The sequence below is a fragment of the Pseudophryne corroboree genome, chromosome 1, assembly GCF_028390025.1.
Source record: "Pseudophryne corroboree isolate aPseCor3 chromosome 1, aPseCor3.hap2, whole genome shotgun sequence".
NCBI classification, from domain to species: domain Eukaryota; kingdom Metazoa; phylum Chordata; class Amphibia; order Anura; family Myobatrachidae; genus Pseudophryne; species Pseudophryne corroboree.
In genome coordinates this window covers 115,959,481-115,978,114 of record NC_086444.1, presented here as the reverse complement: position 1 = coordinate 115,978,114, position 18,634 = coordinate 115,959,481, and the positions used below count along the sequence as shown (strand labels likewise).

General features: G+C 48.4%; 1 protein-coding gene across 1 annotated transcript in view; it reads right to left on the bottom strand.

The window, feature by feature from the left end:
* Positions 1-18,634, bottom strand: part of MTREX (Mtr4 exosome RNA helicase) — a 176,870-nt gene that overhangs the window by 110,920 nt on the left and 47,316 nt on the right. The window contains exon 16 of the mRNA XM_063962194.1: positions 6,174-6,324. Coding sequence (XP_063818264.1) covers positions 6,174-6,324 — 151 coding nt within the window. The remainder of the gene's footprint in view (positions 1-6,173; positions 6,325-18,634) is intronic.

The following is an 18,634-nucleotide window of genomic DNA, read 5'->3' as shown; positions in this document are numbered from 1 at the left end:
ACTGACGCACCGCTCTGATGAGATTATCAATGCCGGAGCTGTTAAAATCCTCACTATCTGACTCCACTTCGCCCTCCTCACCCTCATCTTGTTCCGTGAGGTCTGGCATGGAATCGTCAGAATGCAACATAGCAGAAACTGGAAAATCATAAGACACATGAAATTTATCCCGTTTACCCAAAATGGATTTGGACCTTTCGCAAGGCTGAGACGCCTCCGGTAGTTCTGGCGGTCTCACCCTAGACTCAGATCTTGCCGTTTCCCGCTCTTGTCGAGCGGCGGCCAATTTTGCCAGCCAGTACATTGGCTAGCATTTCCCAAAGAGGGTTCGGTGAGGAAATTGGCTGTAAAACTGGAGCAGAAATTGTATTCTGAACCAAATCCACAAAACATACTGTACATGTGGTAGATCCATCCGGTAACACACTGCTACAGACTTTGTTTTTGTGTATTGTATTGTCTGTCGCCATAATGAGTAAGGCACCAGCAAAAACTAAAAAGCATAATTGCAGACACTTGCACGACTCAGTAAAATAGTACGAAGGTGTCTCTATATATATATATATATATATATATATATATATATCTCTGGCCAAGTGCAGTACACGTGGCCAGTACTATGAAATGTGATCCCAAATTCCCTCTAACACCCCTGCGCCTCCGGTGGAGTAGAGATGTAGTACTGGAACGTTCTGGAATCACAGCAGGAAGACACAGGAAGCATGGTTAAAATGGCTGCCATGCTCTCACATATAATCACAGTGCATGAAATCCTGTGTAAATACCCCTGCAGCCTAGCATCTGCTGTTGCAGGTTTATCTTACTGTATTGCCCCCTACTATTGCCCCCTGATTATGCCCCCTTTCCCCCCTGTATGCTTTCAGACACAGAGCGGCGGCCAGCGCAGCGTGTGGAGCCGCATCTCCCAGTGACCGTTAGAGACAGAGAGCGGGGATCATGAAGCGCTGTGTATCGAGCGCTGTGAGCAGCAGGAGTACAGTGGTGGGGGCCGGAGCAGCGTGAGCAGAGCAGCGGCGGCGGCCGGAACAGTGTGAGCGGGCAGAGTAGCGGCGGCGGCCGGAGCAGTGTGAGCGGCAGAGCAGCGGCGGTGGCCGGAGCCGTGTGAGCGGGCAGAGCAGCGGCGGCGGCCGGGCGTCTGCATAGGATCCTGCATAACAATGTCCCCACACCTCGGGGCGGCAGCGGGAGCTGACCGCCCCGTACACATACCTGCACTCCTGTTTGTGATGAGGCTCCGACGGGGCTTCTGTACAAGCGCCGGCCAGCCTGAGCAGGAGATCTGTGTGTGGCTGTGAGGGAGCTCATTCAGTGAGGACCGACACGCCACTGCTGCTTCAGCAGCTTGCACAATCCCTGACCCTGCCTTTTGGAAGGGGGAAAGGGATGTATAAAAAAAATAGAAAAAAATAATTCAAAGTAATTGTGGACTCAGCCACAGAGCTGTTACTACTTCGAGCACAGAAAAAACACTGAGGTACTCGGGGATATGGAGGGGTGGAGTGTTCTAAATTTAAATATTCAGTGCTGTTTCCTATGGAAGCCGTCCATATCCCAAGAGTACTCCAGTGACCCCTAGTGGATGAAAAAGAAACAAACGCATTCAGCGGTGTTTTTATTCCTACATCTCTCCAATCTCAGAGGCTTGAAAGCAACCTGATAAACGCTTTAAATTTCCAAAGCGGTTTCAGGTAACTTACCCTTTACCTAACGGTGTAATAGATACGTGGGAGACTCCACCAGTAGTGGATGCTTCCCTAGGAGGGTTGTCAAGGAAGACAATCTTACCAATACCTAATATCACGGCTTTCAAAAAAAAAAAAAAAAATGCTTCCGATTGTAAGATGAGACAGCTTTAAAGTGAATTTTCGTAGCAGCAGAGGAGGCACGGAGACCTACGATCGTCTGTGCTTGGGTTAACAAGGCCATGGGAGCATGGTCTGGACGTATTGTACAGGCTATTGAAGAGGAAAATAGCTTGGCAGATATTACCCAACTGGCGGAACATATTCCAGAATCCGCTTCATACCTGTGTCAAGCCTCAAAGGATATTAGCAGGATAGCATTGCGCATCTCTGCATCGGCCATATCGGCTAGACGGATTTTATGACTACGAGAATGGCAAGGAGACTGACACCAAGAAGGCGGTAGAACCCATCCCCTTTGGGGGTAAAATGCTTTTCGGTCCAGAGTTGGACAAGTGGATTTCGCAAGCTGCAGCAGGGAAGTCCACCTTTCTACCTACTCCTTATACGAGAACCACTCCACAGGTTAGGAGAGGTTATTCGGGACCAATGTCTAATTCATTTAGATCACAGTCCTTTCGAGTCTAAGGAAGAGGTTTCGGTACACAAGCACATGGAGGCAGAGGTAGAGGCCGCTCACAGTCAAATACCAGAAAGCAGGATAAACCTGCTGACAAGACCGTGGCATGACAGCCTCCCATCTCTTCTGGGGTCCCCCTTAATGGGTGCGCGTCTGGAAGGGTTTCGGGACATCTGGGCCAAGACCTCACCAGAACTTTGGATAATTTCCCGGGGTACAAACTGGATTTTCAACAGAGGCCTCAGTCAGTTCGTTTACAACAGGATTGCCTTGGTGCCCTCAGAAAGAAGGCACTACTAACAGCACTTCAGAAATTGCTATGGTCAGAGGTCATTATCCCAGTTCCCGCCTCGCAGAGAGGAAGGCTTTTCTATTCCACTCTTTTTGTCGTGCCAAAGCCAGACGGGACGGTCGGACCGATACTCAATTTCAAAGTTTTAAACCAGTTTCTAAGGAGCTGCAAATTCAGGATGAAAACAATCCAGTTGGTCATTGCAGGCTTAGAACGAGGCGAATTCATGGTATCCATGGACATAAAGGATGCATATCTGCATATCTCACTCTGGACTCCTCACCAGGCTTACTTAAGTTTCGCACTGGTGACTGATCACTACCAATTCTGGGCCTTGCCGTTCGACCTATCATCAGCCCCAAGAATCTTTACGAAGATCATGGCAATCATGGTTGCAGGATTGAGACTGTTGGGGGTCACGATTATACCTTATCTAGACTATCTACTGATCACAAGGTCCAGGACCGACAGAGTAGTGGCTCAGGTACTGAGGACACAAACGGTTTCTCTAAACCTCTGTGTGCAATTTCTCGGGCAGATGGTGGCGTCGATCGAAGCTCTCCAGTACGGCAGACTTCGTTCTCGACCATTCCAGATGAACCTCATTGCTCAGAGAGCGGTTTCGCATTGGCTTCTGCATCGAAGAATCCGATTTACACCGCGCATGCGAACCTCCTTAATTTGGTGGCCGTTGCACAGGAATCTCGCAGCAGGCAAGAGATTCGGCATTTGGGATTGGAGGATCCTAACAACGGACGCCAGCCTCAGAAGTTGGGGTGCCATCTTAGAGGAACATCAGTTTCAAGGCAGATGGACGTTACTGGAAAACAGCCTACCCATAAACATTCTCCAACTCAGAACAGTTAACACGGCGCTTCTCTTAGCCGAAGACCTCATCATGGGTCAACACTTAAGGATACAGTCGGACAATGTCACGTCGACGGCTTACATAGACCGTCAAGGAGGAACAGTGAGCAGGAGGGCGTTAAAGGAAGCCACAAGTATCTTATTGTAGGCAGAGAGGCAGATCATCCTCTCGGCAGTGTTCATTCCAGGTGTGGAGAACTGGGAAGCAGAGTCTCTCAGTCGCCAGGCCATGCATCCGGGAGAGTGGTGATTACATCAACGGATTTTAGACATGGTGGTGAGGAGATGAGGTCTACATCAAGTCGACCTAATGGCGTCGCGACAAAACCATCAGCTGCCCAAATCATTGTCCAGGACAAGAGATACAGCAGCAGAAGAAGGAGTGGACGCATTAACAAGTCTTTGATGTTACAGGGAGGGTTTACATTTTCCACCTTTCCTACTCATACCCAGGGTTCTGAAACGGGTGAAACGAGAACGAGTGTGGGCAATTCGGATTGCACCAAATGGACCCCGCAGTGAGTGGGTACTCCGACCCGCGGGGGTTACTAGCGGCAGATCCTTGGTAGTTGCCTCAGAGTGAGGACCTGCTGTCTCGAAGACCATTCCCACACCCAGACCTAAACAGGCTGCGTTTAACGGCGTGGCTATTGAAACCCGGATCTTACGGAACGGAGGGATACCTGGAACGGCCATTCCTACGATGCTTGCCACTAGGAAGCAGGTCACAGCCATGCACTGCTACAGGATTTGGAAGACGTACATGGAAGCGTGTCAGGAACGTGGGTGGAGTTCACAGAACTTCCACGTATCCAGACTTCTCCTTTTCCTTCAGGCCGGGCTAGATGTAGGACTGAAGCTGGGCTCTCTGAAGGTTCAAATTTCGGCTCTCTCCATCCTGTTTCAACAGCGGTTAGTATCCTTGCAGGAGATTCAAACCTTTTTACAGGGGGTTCTGAGGAGACCACCCCCTTTTCGTTCTCCCACTGCGCCGGGGGACTTACATTTGTTGTTGGTATTTTTGAGATCACCAACTTTTGAGCCGTTAGCAAGAACAGGCCTGACATATCTCTCTTGGAAGGTCTCACTGTTGCTTGCCTTGGCTTCGGCCAGGAGGGTTTCTCAGTTGGGAGCCTTATCGTATAAAAGTCCCTTTTTAATTTTTCATGGGGGTAGGGCAGAACTCCGTCCGAGGGCAGATTTCTTACCTACGGTTGTTTCAGGGTTTCATGTAAACCAGCCAATTGTGGTCCTATCTTTCCAGGGTCTCACAGATGGGGACGTGTCCTTGGATGTTGTCCGAGCCTTACGGGAATACGTACAAGTTACGACGTCCTTCAGAAGGTCGGACCATTTGTTTGTTCTCAATGATGGGCCTAAGAAGGTTTGGCCAGCATCTAAGCAGTCTTTGTCTAGCTGGATTAGACTTACCATTCGGCAAGCTTATCTTTCCTGTGGCAAACAGGTTCCGGTTCAGACGGGTGCTCATACCACCCGATCAGTGGGTGCCTCATAGGTGGCTGCCAGCGGTACTTCCACTACTCAACTTTGCAGAGCGGCGACGTGGTCCTTAGCCCACATGTTCGCGAAATTTTACAAGTTTGATACTTTTGCGTCCGGAGACTCTAAGTTCGGACGTTTAGTTTTGCAGGCCACCGACAGCACTCCCTCCCTGGGGGATAACTTTGGGACGTCCCCTACTGTATAGGACTCCAGTGTCCCCTAGTGGATGAAAGAGAAAAGAGGATTTTGGTACTTACCGATAAATCCATTTCTCTGAATCCTCTAGGGGACACTGGACGCCCGCCTCGGTGCTGTCAACCTGCTGTGTTCAAAGTTCTTGTTCAAACAGTTCGTACAAACAGCATTAGTTATTCGTTTAAGAGTTATTGGTTGCTGTTTGATATGTTGTACGGTTCGGTTCCTCGCCATGTGCTATAGTATCATGTCCTATTCTCTCAGTCAAATTTTCAAAACTGAGGGAGGAGGGATGTGAAGGGGGAGGAGCCGGCTGTGCAGACAATGCTAATTTTAGATTGTGCCACACCTCCGGTTGCAAGCTTCACATCCCTACTGTATAGGACTCCAGTGTCCCCTAGAGGATTCAGAGAAATGGATTTATCGGTAAGTACCAAAATCCTCTTATTTGAGATGTCATGTATACAGCTGCTGATCTAATACTTTGTGTACCTTTATAGGTGTTGACGCTATGTTGTTTTATGGCTGTCTGTATGATTAGTTTCTGTCTATTCTATAATGAATACATATCTAATGTTTAAAAAAAAAAAATAATAATCAAATCGCATTACCACTTATTCATGATATTCATTGCGCTGCTGCATCCTGGTGAATACGGAAAGGTCTTTTCTGCTCACATTTAAAAAAGCCAAAGGGGGTGCAAGTGGGAGGACCTATAGATAGCTGCAAACTGCATAACTTCAGTTTATTGGTCGACATGGTCACACATCCCTCAGTGTTCCTAATGCGCACAGCTTTCAAGAACAGAGCCCCAACAAAAATGGCTGCACCAAAGCCATCACCAGTGTGGGAGGCACCGGGAGCAGGGGGATATTTGTACATTATCTGGAAGTGCAGCTTACAAGAGGAAGGTCAAATACTGACTGACATTGTTTTGCTATGTAATGAGAATCCCCAGATACTATGCACTTACTTTCCGCTACTCCGGGTATGGCCCTGTAATGTTGGAACTGATAGAATGATTTCTCCAACATATATTCAGGGTTAATTTCCTCCACACGTAAGAGGTTCAGTACCATGTTGTATGTAAGATGGAAGGCGCTGTTTAGCGGATCAGCTGAGCCCTGAGGACAGAAAAACAAAAAACAGGTAAAATTATCCAGCTATGGAGACATAACTAACAAATCTGTTATAGTAGAGGCTGCGAGCCTGGGGCTCTTCAACATTTGTGGAACTACAGTTCACAGGACGAAAAGGCTGACAGGTCACAATGTGGGATGTTATTTCACAATGGCTGGAGGGTGACAGGTTACCTGTGCAGGTCATTTACAAACTGTTTTTCCTCTTACAGATCCATATAACTTCATCTACACTCATGATGGACCTGCTAAGCTTACAATTTAGAGCCATCCAAATGCATTGCCAATTTAGTTGTTCAGTATGAGTGCACTGGGGCCCTAAGCAGGACTGAATGCAAATATTCCTCAACTGCTTCCGCATTGCATTTACACAACAAAAGCTTAACAAGCGACTTTTGTGTATGCTTCGTTTCATAGCCGCCGCCACCAATGGTCACCTGCACAAGCTCTAGAATGGCTGCAAAAGATCTGTCTAAAAACTGGTGTAATTGCAATACGCATAGATCGCAACATCACTGATAAACCCTCACTGAACTTTGCCCATGTGTGAAGATGAAGCTCTAAAAGGTATATAATAATCACTGCATACATCTTTGTCACATACTACTCTCACATGAAGAATAATGGCAGCAAAACTAGTTACAGTCATAAAGCATAATGGCCCAAATGTAGTAAGCCTTAAAGAGTGATACAGTGGAGAATGGTAAAGAGATAAAGTACCAGTCAATCAGCACATAACTGCCATGTCACAGGCTGTATTTGAAAAAATAAGAATTTACTCACCGGTAATTCTATTTCTCATAGTCCGTAGTGGATGCTGGGGACTCCGTAAGGACCATGGGGATTAGCGGCTACGCAGGAGACTGGGCACAACTATAAAGAAAGCTTTTAGACTACTGGTGTGCACTGGCTCCTCCCACTAAGACCCTCCTCCAGACCTCAGTTAGGATACTGTGCCCGGAAGAGCTGACACAAGTAGGAAGGATTTTGAATCCCGGGTAAGACTCATACCAGCCACACCAATCACACCGTATAACTCGTGATACAATACCCAGTTAACAGCATGATAACAGAGGAGCCTCTCAACAGATAGCTCAACAATAACCCTTTAGTTAAGCAATAACTATATACAAGTATTGCAGACAATACGCACTTGGGATGGGCGCCCAGCATCCACTACGGACTATGAGAAATAGAATTACCGGTGAGTAAATTCTTATTTTCTCTAACGTCCTAAGTGGATGCTGGGGACTCCGTAAGGACCATGGGGATTATACCAAAGCTCCCAAACGGGCGGGAGAGTGCGGATGACTCTGCAGCACCGAATGAGAGAACTCTAGGTCCTCCTCAGCCAGGGTATCAAATTTGTAGAATTTAGCAAACGTGTTTGCCCCTGACCAAGTAGCAGCTCTGCAAAGTTGAAGAGCCGAGACCCCTCGGGCAGCCGCCCAAGAAGAGCCCACTTTCCTCGTAGAATGGGCTTTTACCGATTTAGGATGCGGCAGTCCAGCCGCAGAATGTGCAAGCTGAATCGTACTACAGATCCAGCGAGCAATAGTCTGCTTAGAAGCAGGTGCACCCAACTTGTTGGGCGCATACAGGATAAAAAGCGAGTCAGTCTTCCCGACTCCAGCTGTCCTGGAAACATAAATTTTTAGGGCCCTGACTACATCCAACAACTTGGAAGCCTCCAAGTCATTCGTAGCCGCAGGCACCACGATAGGTTGGTTCAGATGAAAAGCTGATACCACATTGGGGAGAAACTGGGGACGAGTCCTCAAATCTGCCCTATCCATATGGAAAATCAGATAAGGGCTTTTACATGACAAAGCCGCCAATTCTGAAACACGCCTGGCCGAAGCCAAGGCCAACAACATGACCACTTTCCACGTGAGATATTTTAAATCCACGGTTTTCAGTGGCTCAAACCAATATGACTTTAGGAAATCTAACACCACGTTGAGATCCCAAGGTGCCACTGGAGGCACAAAAGGGGGCTGAATATGCAGCACTCCCTTAACAAAAGTCTGAACTTCAGGTAGTGAAGCCAATTCTCTCTGGAAGAAAATAGATCGAGCCGAAATCTGGACCTTAATGGAACCCAATTTAAGGCCCATAGTCATCCCTGACTGTAGGAAGTGCAGGAACCGGCCCAGCTGAAATTCTTCCGTTGGGGCCTTCCTGGCCTCACACCACGCAACATATTTTCGCCATATGCGGTGATAATGGTTCGCGGTTACTTCTTTCCTAGCTTTTATCAGCGTAGGAATGACTCCCTCCGGAATGCCCTTTTCCTTCAGGATCAGGTGTTCAACCGCCATGCCGTCAAACGCAGCCGCGGTAAGTCTTGGAACAGACAGGGCCCCTGCTGCAGCAGGTCCTGTCTGAGTGGTAGAGGCCATGGGTCCTCTGACATCATTTCTTGAAGTTCCGGATACCACGCTCTTCTTGGCCAATCCGGAACAATGAGTATAGTTCTTACTCCTCTTCTCCTTATTATCCTCAGTACCTTTGGTATGAGAGGAAGAGGAGGGAACACATAAACCGATCGGTACACCCACGGTGTTACCAGAGCGTCCACAGCTATCGCCTGCGGGTCTCTTGACCTGGCGCAATATTTTTCTAGCTTTTTGTTTAGGCGGGACGCCATCATGTCCACCTGTGGTTTTTCCCACTGGTTTACAATCATTTGAAAGACTTCTGGATGAAGTCCCCACTCTCCCGGGTGGAGGTCGTGCCTGCTGAGGAAGTCTGCTTCCCAGTTGTCCACTCCCGGAATGAACACTGCTGACAGTGCTAACACGTGATTTTCCGCCCATCGGAGAATCCTTGTGGCTTCTGCCATTGCCATCCTGCTTCTTGTGCCGCCCTGTCGATTTACATGGGCGACTGCCGTGATGTTGTCTGACTGGATCAGTACCGGCTGGTTTTGAAGCAGGGGTTTTGCCTGACTTAGGGCATTGTAAATGGCCCTTAGTTCCAGAATATTTATGTGCAGGGAAGTCTCCTGACTTGACCATAGTCCTTGGAAGTTTCTTCCCTGTGTGACTGCTCCCCAGCCTCGAAGGCTGGCATCCGTGGTCACCAGGACCCAGTCCTGTATGCCGAATCTGCGGCCCTCTTGAAGATGAGCACTCTGCAGCCACCACAGCAGAGACACCCTTGTCCTCGGAGACAGGGTTATCAGACGATGCATCTGAAGATGCGATCCGGACCACTTGTCCAACAGGTCCCACTGAAAGGTTCTTGCATGAAACCTGCCGAATGGAATCGCTTCGTAGGAAGCTACCATTTTTCCCAGGATCCGCATGCAGTGATGCACCGACACCTGTTTTGGTTTTAGGAGGCCTCTGACTAGAGATGACAGCTCCTTGGCCTTCTCCTCCGGGAGAAACACTTTTCTCTGTTCTGTGTCCAGAACCATCCCTAGGAACAGCAGGCGTGTCGTAGGGACCAGCTGTGACTTTGGAATGTTTAGAATCCAGCCGTGCTGTTGTAGCACTTCCCGAGATAGTGCTACCCCTACCAACAACTGCTCTCTGGACCTCGCCTTTATCAGGAGATCGTCCAAGTACGGGATAATTAAAACTCCCTTCTTTCGAAGGAGTATCATCATTTCGGCCATTACCTTGGTAAAGACCCTCGGAGCCGTGGAGAGACCGAACGGCAACGTCTGGAATTGGTAATGACAATCTTGTACCACAAACCTGAGGTACTCCTGGTGAGGATGGTAAATGGGGACATGTAGGTAAGCATCCTTGATGTCCAGCGATACCATGTAATCTCCCTCGTCCAGGCTTGCAATAACCGCCCTGAGCGATTCCATCTTGAACTTGAATTTTTTTATATATGTGTTCAAGGATTTCAAATTTAAAATGGGTCTCACCGAACCATCCGGTTTCGGTACCACAAACATTGTGGAATAGTAACCCCTTCCTTGTTGAAGTAGGGGCACCTTTACTATCACTTGTTGTGAATACAGCTTTTGAATTGCCTGTAACACTGCCTCCCTGCCAGAGGGAGAGGTTGGCAAGGCAGATTTGAGGAAACGGCGGGGGGGAGACGTCTCTAATTCCAGTTTGTACCCCTGAGATACTATTTGAAGGATCCAGGGATCCACCCGTGAGCGAGCCCACTGATTGCTGAAATGCTTGAGACGGGCCCCCACCGTACCTGGCTCTGCCTGTGGAGCAGCAGCAGCGTCATGCTGTGGACTTAGAGGAAGCGGGGGAGGACTTTTGCTCCTGGGAACTGGCTGTATGCTGCAGCTTTTTCCCTCTACCTCTGCCTCTGGGCAGAAAGGACGCGCCTTTAACCCGCTTGCCCCTATTGGGCCGAAAGGACTGTACCTGATAATACGGTGCTTTCTTTGGTTGTGAGGGAACATGGGGCAAAAATGTAGACTTTCCAACTGTTGCTGTGGAAACGAGGTCCGAGAGACCATCCCCGAACAATTCCTCACCCTTATAAGGCAGAACTTCCATGTGTCGTTTGGAATCTGCATCACCTGTCCACTGCCGAGTCCATAACCCTCTCCTGGCAGAAATGGACATTGCACTAATTTTGGATGCCAGCCGGCAAATATCCCTCTGTGCATCCCATGTATAAAAGTGCGTCTTTTATATGCTCTACGTTCAGCAAAATAGTGTCCCTGTCTAGGGTATCTATATTTTCTGACAGGGAATCTGACCACGCAGCAGCAGCGCTGCACATCCAGGCTGAAGCTATAGCCGGTCTCAGTATCACACCTGTGTGTGTATATATAGATTTCAGGATAGCCTCCTGCTTTCTATCAGCAGATTCCTTCAGGGCGGCCGTATCCGGAGACGGTAGTGCCACCTTCTTTGACAAGCGTGTGAGCGCTTTATCCACCCTAGGGGATGTTTCCCAGCGTGACCTATCCTCTGGCGGGAAAGGGTACGCCATTAGTAACCTCTTAGAAATTACCATCTTTTTATCAGGGGAAGCCCACGCTTCTTCACACACTTCATTTAACTCTTCAGATGGAGGAAAAGCTACTGGTAGTTTTTTCTCTCCAAACATTATACCCTTTTTTGTGGTACCGGGGGTAACATCAGAAATGTGCAACACATTTTTCATTGCCTCAATCATGTAACGTGTGGCCCTACTGGAAGTTACATTAGTCTCTTCGTCGTCGACACTGGAGTCAGTATCCGTGTCGACATCTGTGTCAACCATCTGAGGTAGCGGGCGTTTTAGAGCCCCTGATGGTTTTTGAGACGCCTGGGCAGGCACAGGCTGAGAAGCCGGCTGTCCCACATTAGGTATGTCGTCAAACCTTTTATGTAAGGAGTCGACACTATCACGTAATTCCTTCCACAGCACCATCCACTCAGGTGTCGACCCCGCAGGGGGTGACATCACATTTACAGGCATCTGCTCCGCCTCCACATAAGCCTCCTCATCAAACATGTCGACACAGCCGTACCGACACACCGCAAACACACAGGGAATGCTCTGACAGAGGACAGGACCCCACAAAGCCCTTTGGGGAGACAGAGAGAGTATGCCAGCACACACCAGAGCGCTATATAACACTGGGATCCCACTATCAATGAGTGTTTTCCCTATAGCTGCTTTTTTATATATATTACACATAGATAGATAGATAGATAGATATATATATATATATATATATATATCTATCTATCTATCTATCTATACTGCGCCTAAATTTAGTGCCCCCCCTCTCTTTTTTACCCTTCTGTAGTATTCTCAGACTGCAGGGGAGAGCCAGGGAGCTTCCTTCCAGCGGAACTGTGAGGGAAAAATGTCGCCAGTGTGCTGAGGGAGAAGCCCCGCCCCCTTTTCTGCGGACTTTCTCCCACTTTTTCTGTGATACTGGCAGGGGTAATTTTATATCTATATAGCCTCTGGGACTATATATGATGTATATTTTGCCAGCCAAGGTGTTATTTAATTGCCCTCAGGGCGCCCCCCCGCAGCGCCCTGCACCCATCAGTGACCGAAGTATGAGGTGTACATGAGGAGCAATGGCACACAGCTGCAGTGCTGTGCGCTACCTTGGTGAAGACTGAAGTCTTCTGCCCCCGATTTTCCGGACCTTCTTCGTGCTTCTGGCTCTGTAAGGGGGACGGTGGCGCGGCTCCGGGAACGAACACCAAGGTCGGGTCCTGCGGTCAATCCCTCTGGAGCTAATGGTGTCCAGTAGCCTAAGTAGCCCAAACTACCACCTGTTAGGTAGGTTCGCTTCTTCTCCCCTTAGTCCCTCGCTGCAGTGAGTCTGTTGTCAGCAGATCTCACTGAAAATAAAAAACCTAAATATACTTTCTTTCTAGGTGCTCAGGAGAGCCCCTAGTGTGCATCCAGCTCGGCCGGGCACAAGAATCTAACTGAGGTCTGGAGGAGGGTCTTAGTGGGAGGAGCCAGTGCACACCAGTAGTCTAAAAGCTTTCTTTATAGTTGTGCCCAGTCTCCTGCGGAGCCGCTAATCCCCATAGTCCTTACGGAGTCCCCAGCATCCACTAAGGACGTTAGAGAAATGACAGTTAGGAGCTGGTTGGCTGGTACTTTATCCATATCCAGTTTATCACTTTTTATGGCTTAATACATTTGGGGAGGGAACTACTAGCAACACTGGCAATATTAACCTATGCAGTAATGTGTTCTAAATGTTCTGGAATCTGTGTCAGTGTTCTGACAGGGAGACTGTTGTGTAACCATCATGATGGGAAATCTATAATATTTGGTAATATTCTAAGGCACATCTGCAGGGGATTTTGGTAGTCCTATCACAACCAATACTGGGCTTATTTTAAATTAACGTTATATTAGTATTAAGGCCCACACACACTGGGCGACTTTGAGCTGAAAGCAGGTCACTTTAGGTGTGTTGAGCTGCTTTCAGCTGAAAAGTGCACAGTGTGTATTCCCCGGCGATGAGTGCTGATGCGCGCTCCCGCTTCTTCGCTGGCGGCCGCCGTTCAATCTGCTGGAATTACCAGCAGATGAACGGCGAGGTGGACGACTTTCCATAGCGTTCTGCTATGGAAAGCCGTTTACCCCCGCTGACATCGCTGGGCAGGGGGAAAATAGCTCAGTGTGTATGGACCTTTACTGTCTGCATTGCTTTACATTCACTTTGTAAATTCCTAATAGAATGTGTGCTAAAATGTACCAAAATGAAGACGGGCTAAATTTACAACTGCAGTTTGTCGCAGACACAGATGATCGCTGGTTCCGATAGACAGATTTAAAGAGGCAATAGAAATAAAAGAATCCAAACTGATTTAGCATTTTCTTCTATTCCAGCTTTAAATCCATAGGTCAGAAGCGGCGATCAGCAACAGCTTTGAAAAACCACAGAATAGCAAATCCAGCCGTATATTTTTATTGAGTCATACTGACAGTCAGTCCCCTAAGATGTAACCACTACAGTGGCAAAAATTAGGGGGCTGGTCTCTTAGCACACCACAGAGGGGGAATCACCTACTTCGCCAGCATACCGGCGGCGGTATTGTGACAGCCGGGATCCTGACAATCGGTATGCTAACCGCACACATAAGACAATGGATATCCCGAAGCTGTTAAACTGATGCCTTGGGATATGGCACAAAACTAATCTCTGTATTCCACGGTACCCAATGTGGAAAGTTATGTTATTACAAGGGGAGCGTTAATAAAAGGGTCAGGGCACCAGACGTCTCTTATTTTGATAGATACAGACCTGCAGAGAGAGACATTTCTGCATATGAAAGTGTAATAAATCCCACCTGTGTATTTGTTTTGACATTTACCAGTCTCACCGGCTCATAATAAATCATAACGTTTTCATTAATAAGGTGTCAGCAGAGGAAACCTATAGAGCAGAGAACATCCAGCAGGAGGACACGGCTTCCGCCCAGCAAGGACTGCAGCATCTGCATTTATTCCCTGTCAGCAGGGTAGATCTATTCTCCGTGCTAGCATCCACAATATGCTGAATATATTTTATCTACCCCTTCTTACGTTTTCTAAGGCGCATCCCAGAACATGCAAATCACTATACGGCTGCAGGACTTCAGAGCACATTGCGAAACGTCTCTGAATAAGCCCGATGGCCAGATGCTGTTGCTACACAAATGCCTCTGACAGCTTGGCAATACCCCTGTTCTTTCCATTAGAGAAAGGAAGCAACAAAACCCCTGCAGAATTCTTGCATAATGTCATAAAACTCCAGATTCTTCCCAGCTTAGACTAGTTTCGCAATAGTAGCCTGAACTGGTGAACCCTGAAGGAAGGCCAGGATATTTAAAAAGGTCATGTCATAATAAAAGTAAATTAATTACCCCACTCCACTCAACATACTTGAATAGGGCACAAAAAGAACCACACATTAAAACTAAAAACACTCCAGGTTAAGGCCTCCATACATCAGCAAAAAAAAAAAAAAAAAAAAAAAAAAAATAGGATTTTAATTACCTACCAGTAAATCCTTTTCCCGTAGTCCATAAGGAATATTAGGGCAATCTAGTACGATGGGGTATAGATGGGGTCCAAAGGAGCCGATGCACTTTAAATTTCTTCACTGGGTGTGCTGGCTCCTCCCCTCTATGTCATCTCCCACAGGCAGTTATAGGTAAAACAGTGCCTGAAGGAGAAAGGACATATATGAGAGAAGGAACATGAAAACAAGGAGTGGTGAGATGTATATACCAGCACACCACTAACATTTAACAACCAGCAACAGCTGGTAACAGCAACAGCTGAACAGGTAAACACATAAAAGAGAACCTGCAGAAAAGTCAACACACTGAGGCAGGTGCCCAACATCCCTTATGGACAACGAGAAAAGTAGAATTTACCGGTAGGTAATTAAAATCCTATTTTCTCTAGCAGCCATAAGGGATATTGGGGGAATCTAGTATGATGGGGACGTCCCAAAGCTTCCAGAACATGCAGGAACGTGCAGAGACTTCTGCAGCACCGCCTGCCCAAACTGGGTATCCTATTTGGCCAGGGTATCAAACTTGTAGAACTTAACAAAAAAAGTGTTCTTCCCCAACCAGGTAGCAGCTCGGCACAGTTACAATGCCATGACTCCACGGGCTGTCGCCCAGGAAGACCCCACCGATCTTGTAGAGTGGGCATTCAGAGACTTAAGAAAAGGCAAGGCTGCCAACACATAGGCCTGTTTGACAGTAAGTCTAAGCCAACGAGAAATGGACTGGTTCAAAGCAGGTCAAGCCCTTTTTCTGTGCATCATAGAGCACGAACAACGAATACGTTTTTCTGATCCGAGCCGTTTAATTGAAATAGATTTTCAAGGCTCGCACAGCATCCAACGCCTCCAGAGGAGGAGAAGAATCAGAACTGGATGGAACCACAACAGGTTGATTCAGATGAAATGCGGAGACAACCTTCGGCAGGAACTGCTGTCAAGTCCAGAGCTCCGTTCTGTCTTCGTAAAAGATCAAGTATGGACTTTTACACGATAAGACCCCCAATTCTGAGACACGTCTAGCAGAAGCCAGGGCCAGTAACATCACTGTCTTCCACGTGAGGTACTTATCTTCCACAGTCAACAGAGGTTCAAACCAGGAGGAGGACTGTAGAAAGTCAAACACCACATCCAAATCCCAGGGTGCCGTAGGCGGCACAAAGAGGTTGTATGTGGAGTACCCCTTGCAAGAAGGTCTGAACTTCTGGCAACACCGCCAATTTCTTCTTGAAGAAAATGGAAAGAGTTGAAATCTGGACCTTAATGGTACCCAGACGCAAGCTCTTATCCACACCAGCCTGCAGGAAACACAAGAAACGTCCAAAGTGGAACTCTGCAGGCGGATAGGTGCGTTCCTCACACCAAGAGACATATCTCCTCCAGATATAATGATAGTGTTTTGACGTCACAGGTTTCCTGGCCTGAACCATGGTAGCAATAACCTTTTTGGAAAGGCCCTTGTGAGCTAAGATGTTCCGCTCAACCTCCATGCCGTCAAACAAAGTTGCCGTAAGTCCGGGTAGATGAACGGTCCTTGTTGAAGATCTCTTCGTAGTGGTAGAGGCCAAGTGTCTCTGACGGACATGTCCAGAAGATCCACATACCACACCCTCCGAGGCCAATCCAGGGCAATCAGAATTGGCTGGACTCCTTGATTTCAGATTCGCTTGAACACCCTTGGGAGCAACGGAATCGGAGGAAACAGGTAGACCAGCCGGTAAGGCCAAGGCAACATTAGTGCATCCACTGCCTTCGACTGAGTGTCCCTGGCTCGTGAGCAATACCAGTGAGGCTTCTTGTTGAGTTGAGAAGCCATCATGTCTATTTGTGGGCAGCCCCACCGGTGGATGATCTGCTGGAACACCTGAAGGTGGCGTCCCCACTCCCCCGGGTAGAGATCGTGACAACTTAGGAAGTCTGCTTCCCAGTTGTTCACACCCAGAATGAAGATTGCAGACATGGCTCTTGCATTTCTTTCCGCCCAGAGGAGTATCTTTGACACCTTTCGCATGCAGGCTCTGTTTTTTTGTCCCTCCTTGCCGATCGGAAGCAGGGCTTCTTGGGCTAACCACCTGCCCTGGAGCTGTGCCCCTTGGGTGACAGCACCCCATCCTCGCATCAGTCGTGAGGAGGGTCCAATCCTGAAAATCCAGCCTTCCAGGAGATCGGAGAACTGCAGCCACCACAAATCCTGGCCTGAGGCGACAGCCGAATCGTCCGGCACATCTGTAGATGTGATCCGGATCACTTGCTCAGTAAATCCAATTGAAGTGTTCTGGCATGGATCCTCGCATATTGGATCACCTCGTAAGAGTCGACCATCTTCCCCAACAATCTGATGCAAAGATGGATGGATACACGAGCAGGTCGGGGCACCATGCGGACCATCTCCTTAAGTGTTCTCGCCTTGTCCTCTGGGAGGAACACCTTCTGGGCCACCATATCCAGTAACTTCCCCAAGAACAGGAGCCGCTGAGTCGGTTCCAGGTGGGACTTCTGTACATTGAGAATCCACCCATGGTGTGGCAGAAGTTGGATAGTGTGGTCGATATGCAGCAATAAAAGCTCCCTGGATCTTGCTTTTATCAGAAGTTCGTCCAGGTAAGGGACAACATTGACCCTCTGGACTCGGAGTTGGATCATCATCTCCGCCATCATTTTCGTAAACACCCTCAGAGCTGTGGACAGGCCAAAGGGTAGTGCTTGGAATTGGTAGTGATCGTCCAGTAGAGCAAACCTCAGATAAGACTGATGAGGTGGCCAAATTGGAATATTAAAAGGTAGGCATCGTTGACATCCAGGGAAACCAGGAACTCCTGTTCTTCCAGACCCGCAATCACTGCCCTCAGGGATTCCATTTTGAGCTTGAAAACCTTTAGGTAAGGATTCAAGGACTTTAGATTCAAAATGGGCCATACCGAGCCGTCCGGCTTTGGAACCACAAACAGGCTGGAGTAATAACCCCTGCCTCTTTGTGGTATCGGTACTGGAACAATGACGTGGGACTGGGCCAACTTTCGGATGACCTGTTGCAACGTAACTTGCGTATCCTCCAAAGCTGGTAAGCTTGATTTGAAAAATCGTTTGGAAGGAACACCGTCGTACTCCAGCTTGTAGTCCTGAGAAATTAGGTCCCTTACCCAGGTATCCTGGCAGGAGCTTTCCCAGATGCGGCTGAAGTGACGCAGTCGGGTTCCCACCTCGAGATTTACTCGGGGTGGGTGGGCACCATCATGCTGAGGACTTAGTGGAAGCAGAACTGGTGCTCTGTTCCTGAGAACCAGTGGTTGCAGGTCTGTTTGACTCTATTGGAGGCACCTCTGGCCCTAGAACGAAATCTGTGAGACCGAAAGGACTGCACAGACGGCCCGGGGTAGGAACACCTAGCCGACAGGGCCCCAGAGGGGAGAAACGTGGATTTCCCAGCAGTGACTTTGGAAATCCACGTATCCAACTCAACCCCAAAGAGCCATTCCCCAGAAAAGGGGAGGGATTCCACAATGCGCTTTCATTCTGCATCCGCTATCCACTGACGCAACCACAAAGCCCTGCACGCAGACACTGCCCTGGCAGAAGTCCTAGCATTAATATCCCCCATCTCCTTGAGCGAGTCGCACAGGACGCGGGTAGTGTCCTGAATGTGCTTCAGGAGAGTCACCATAGTGACCAGAGAAATAGCCCCAGAGAGACCCTCATGAATCTGAGTAGCCCACGTGTAAATGGCAAGGGTCATCCAGCAACCTGCTATGACCGGCATCTGCGATATACCTGCAGCCATGTAAATGGGTGGTCTTCTGTATGCCGACTGACGGGATCCCGGCGCACAGTATACCG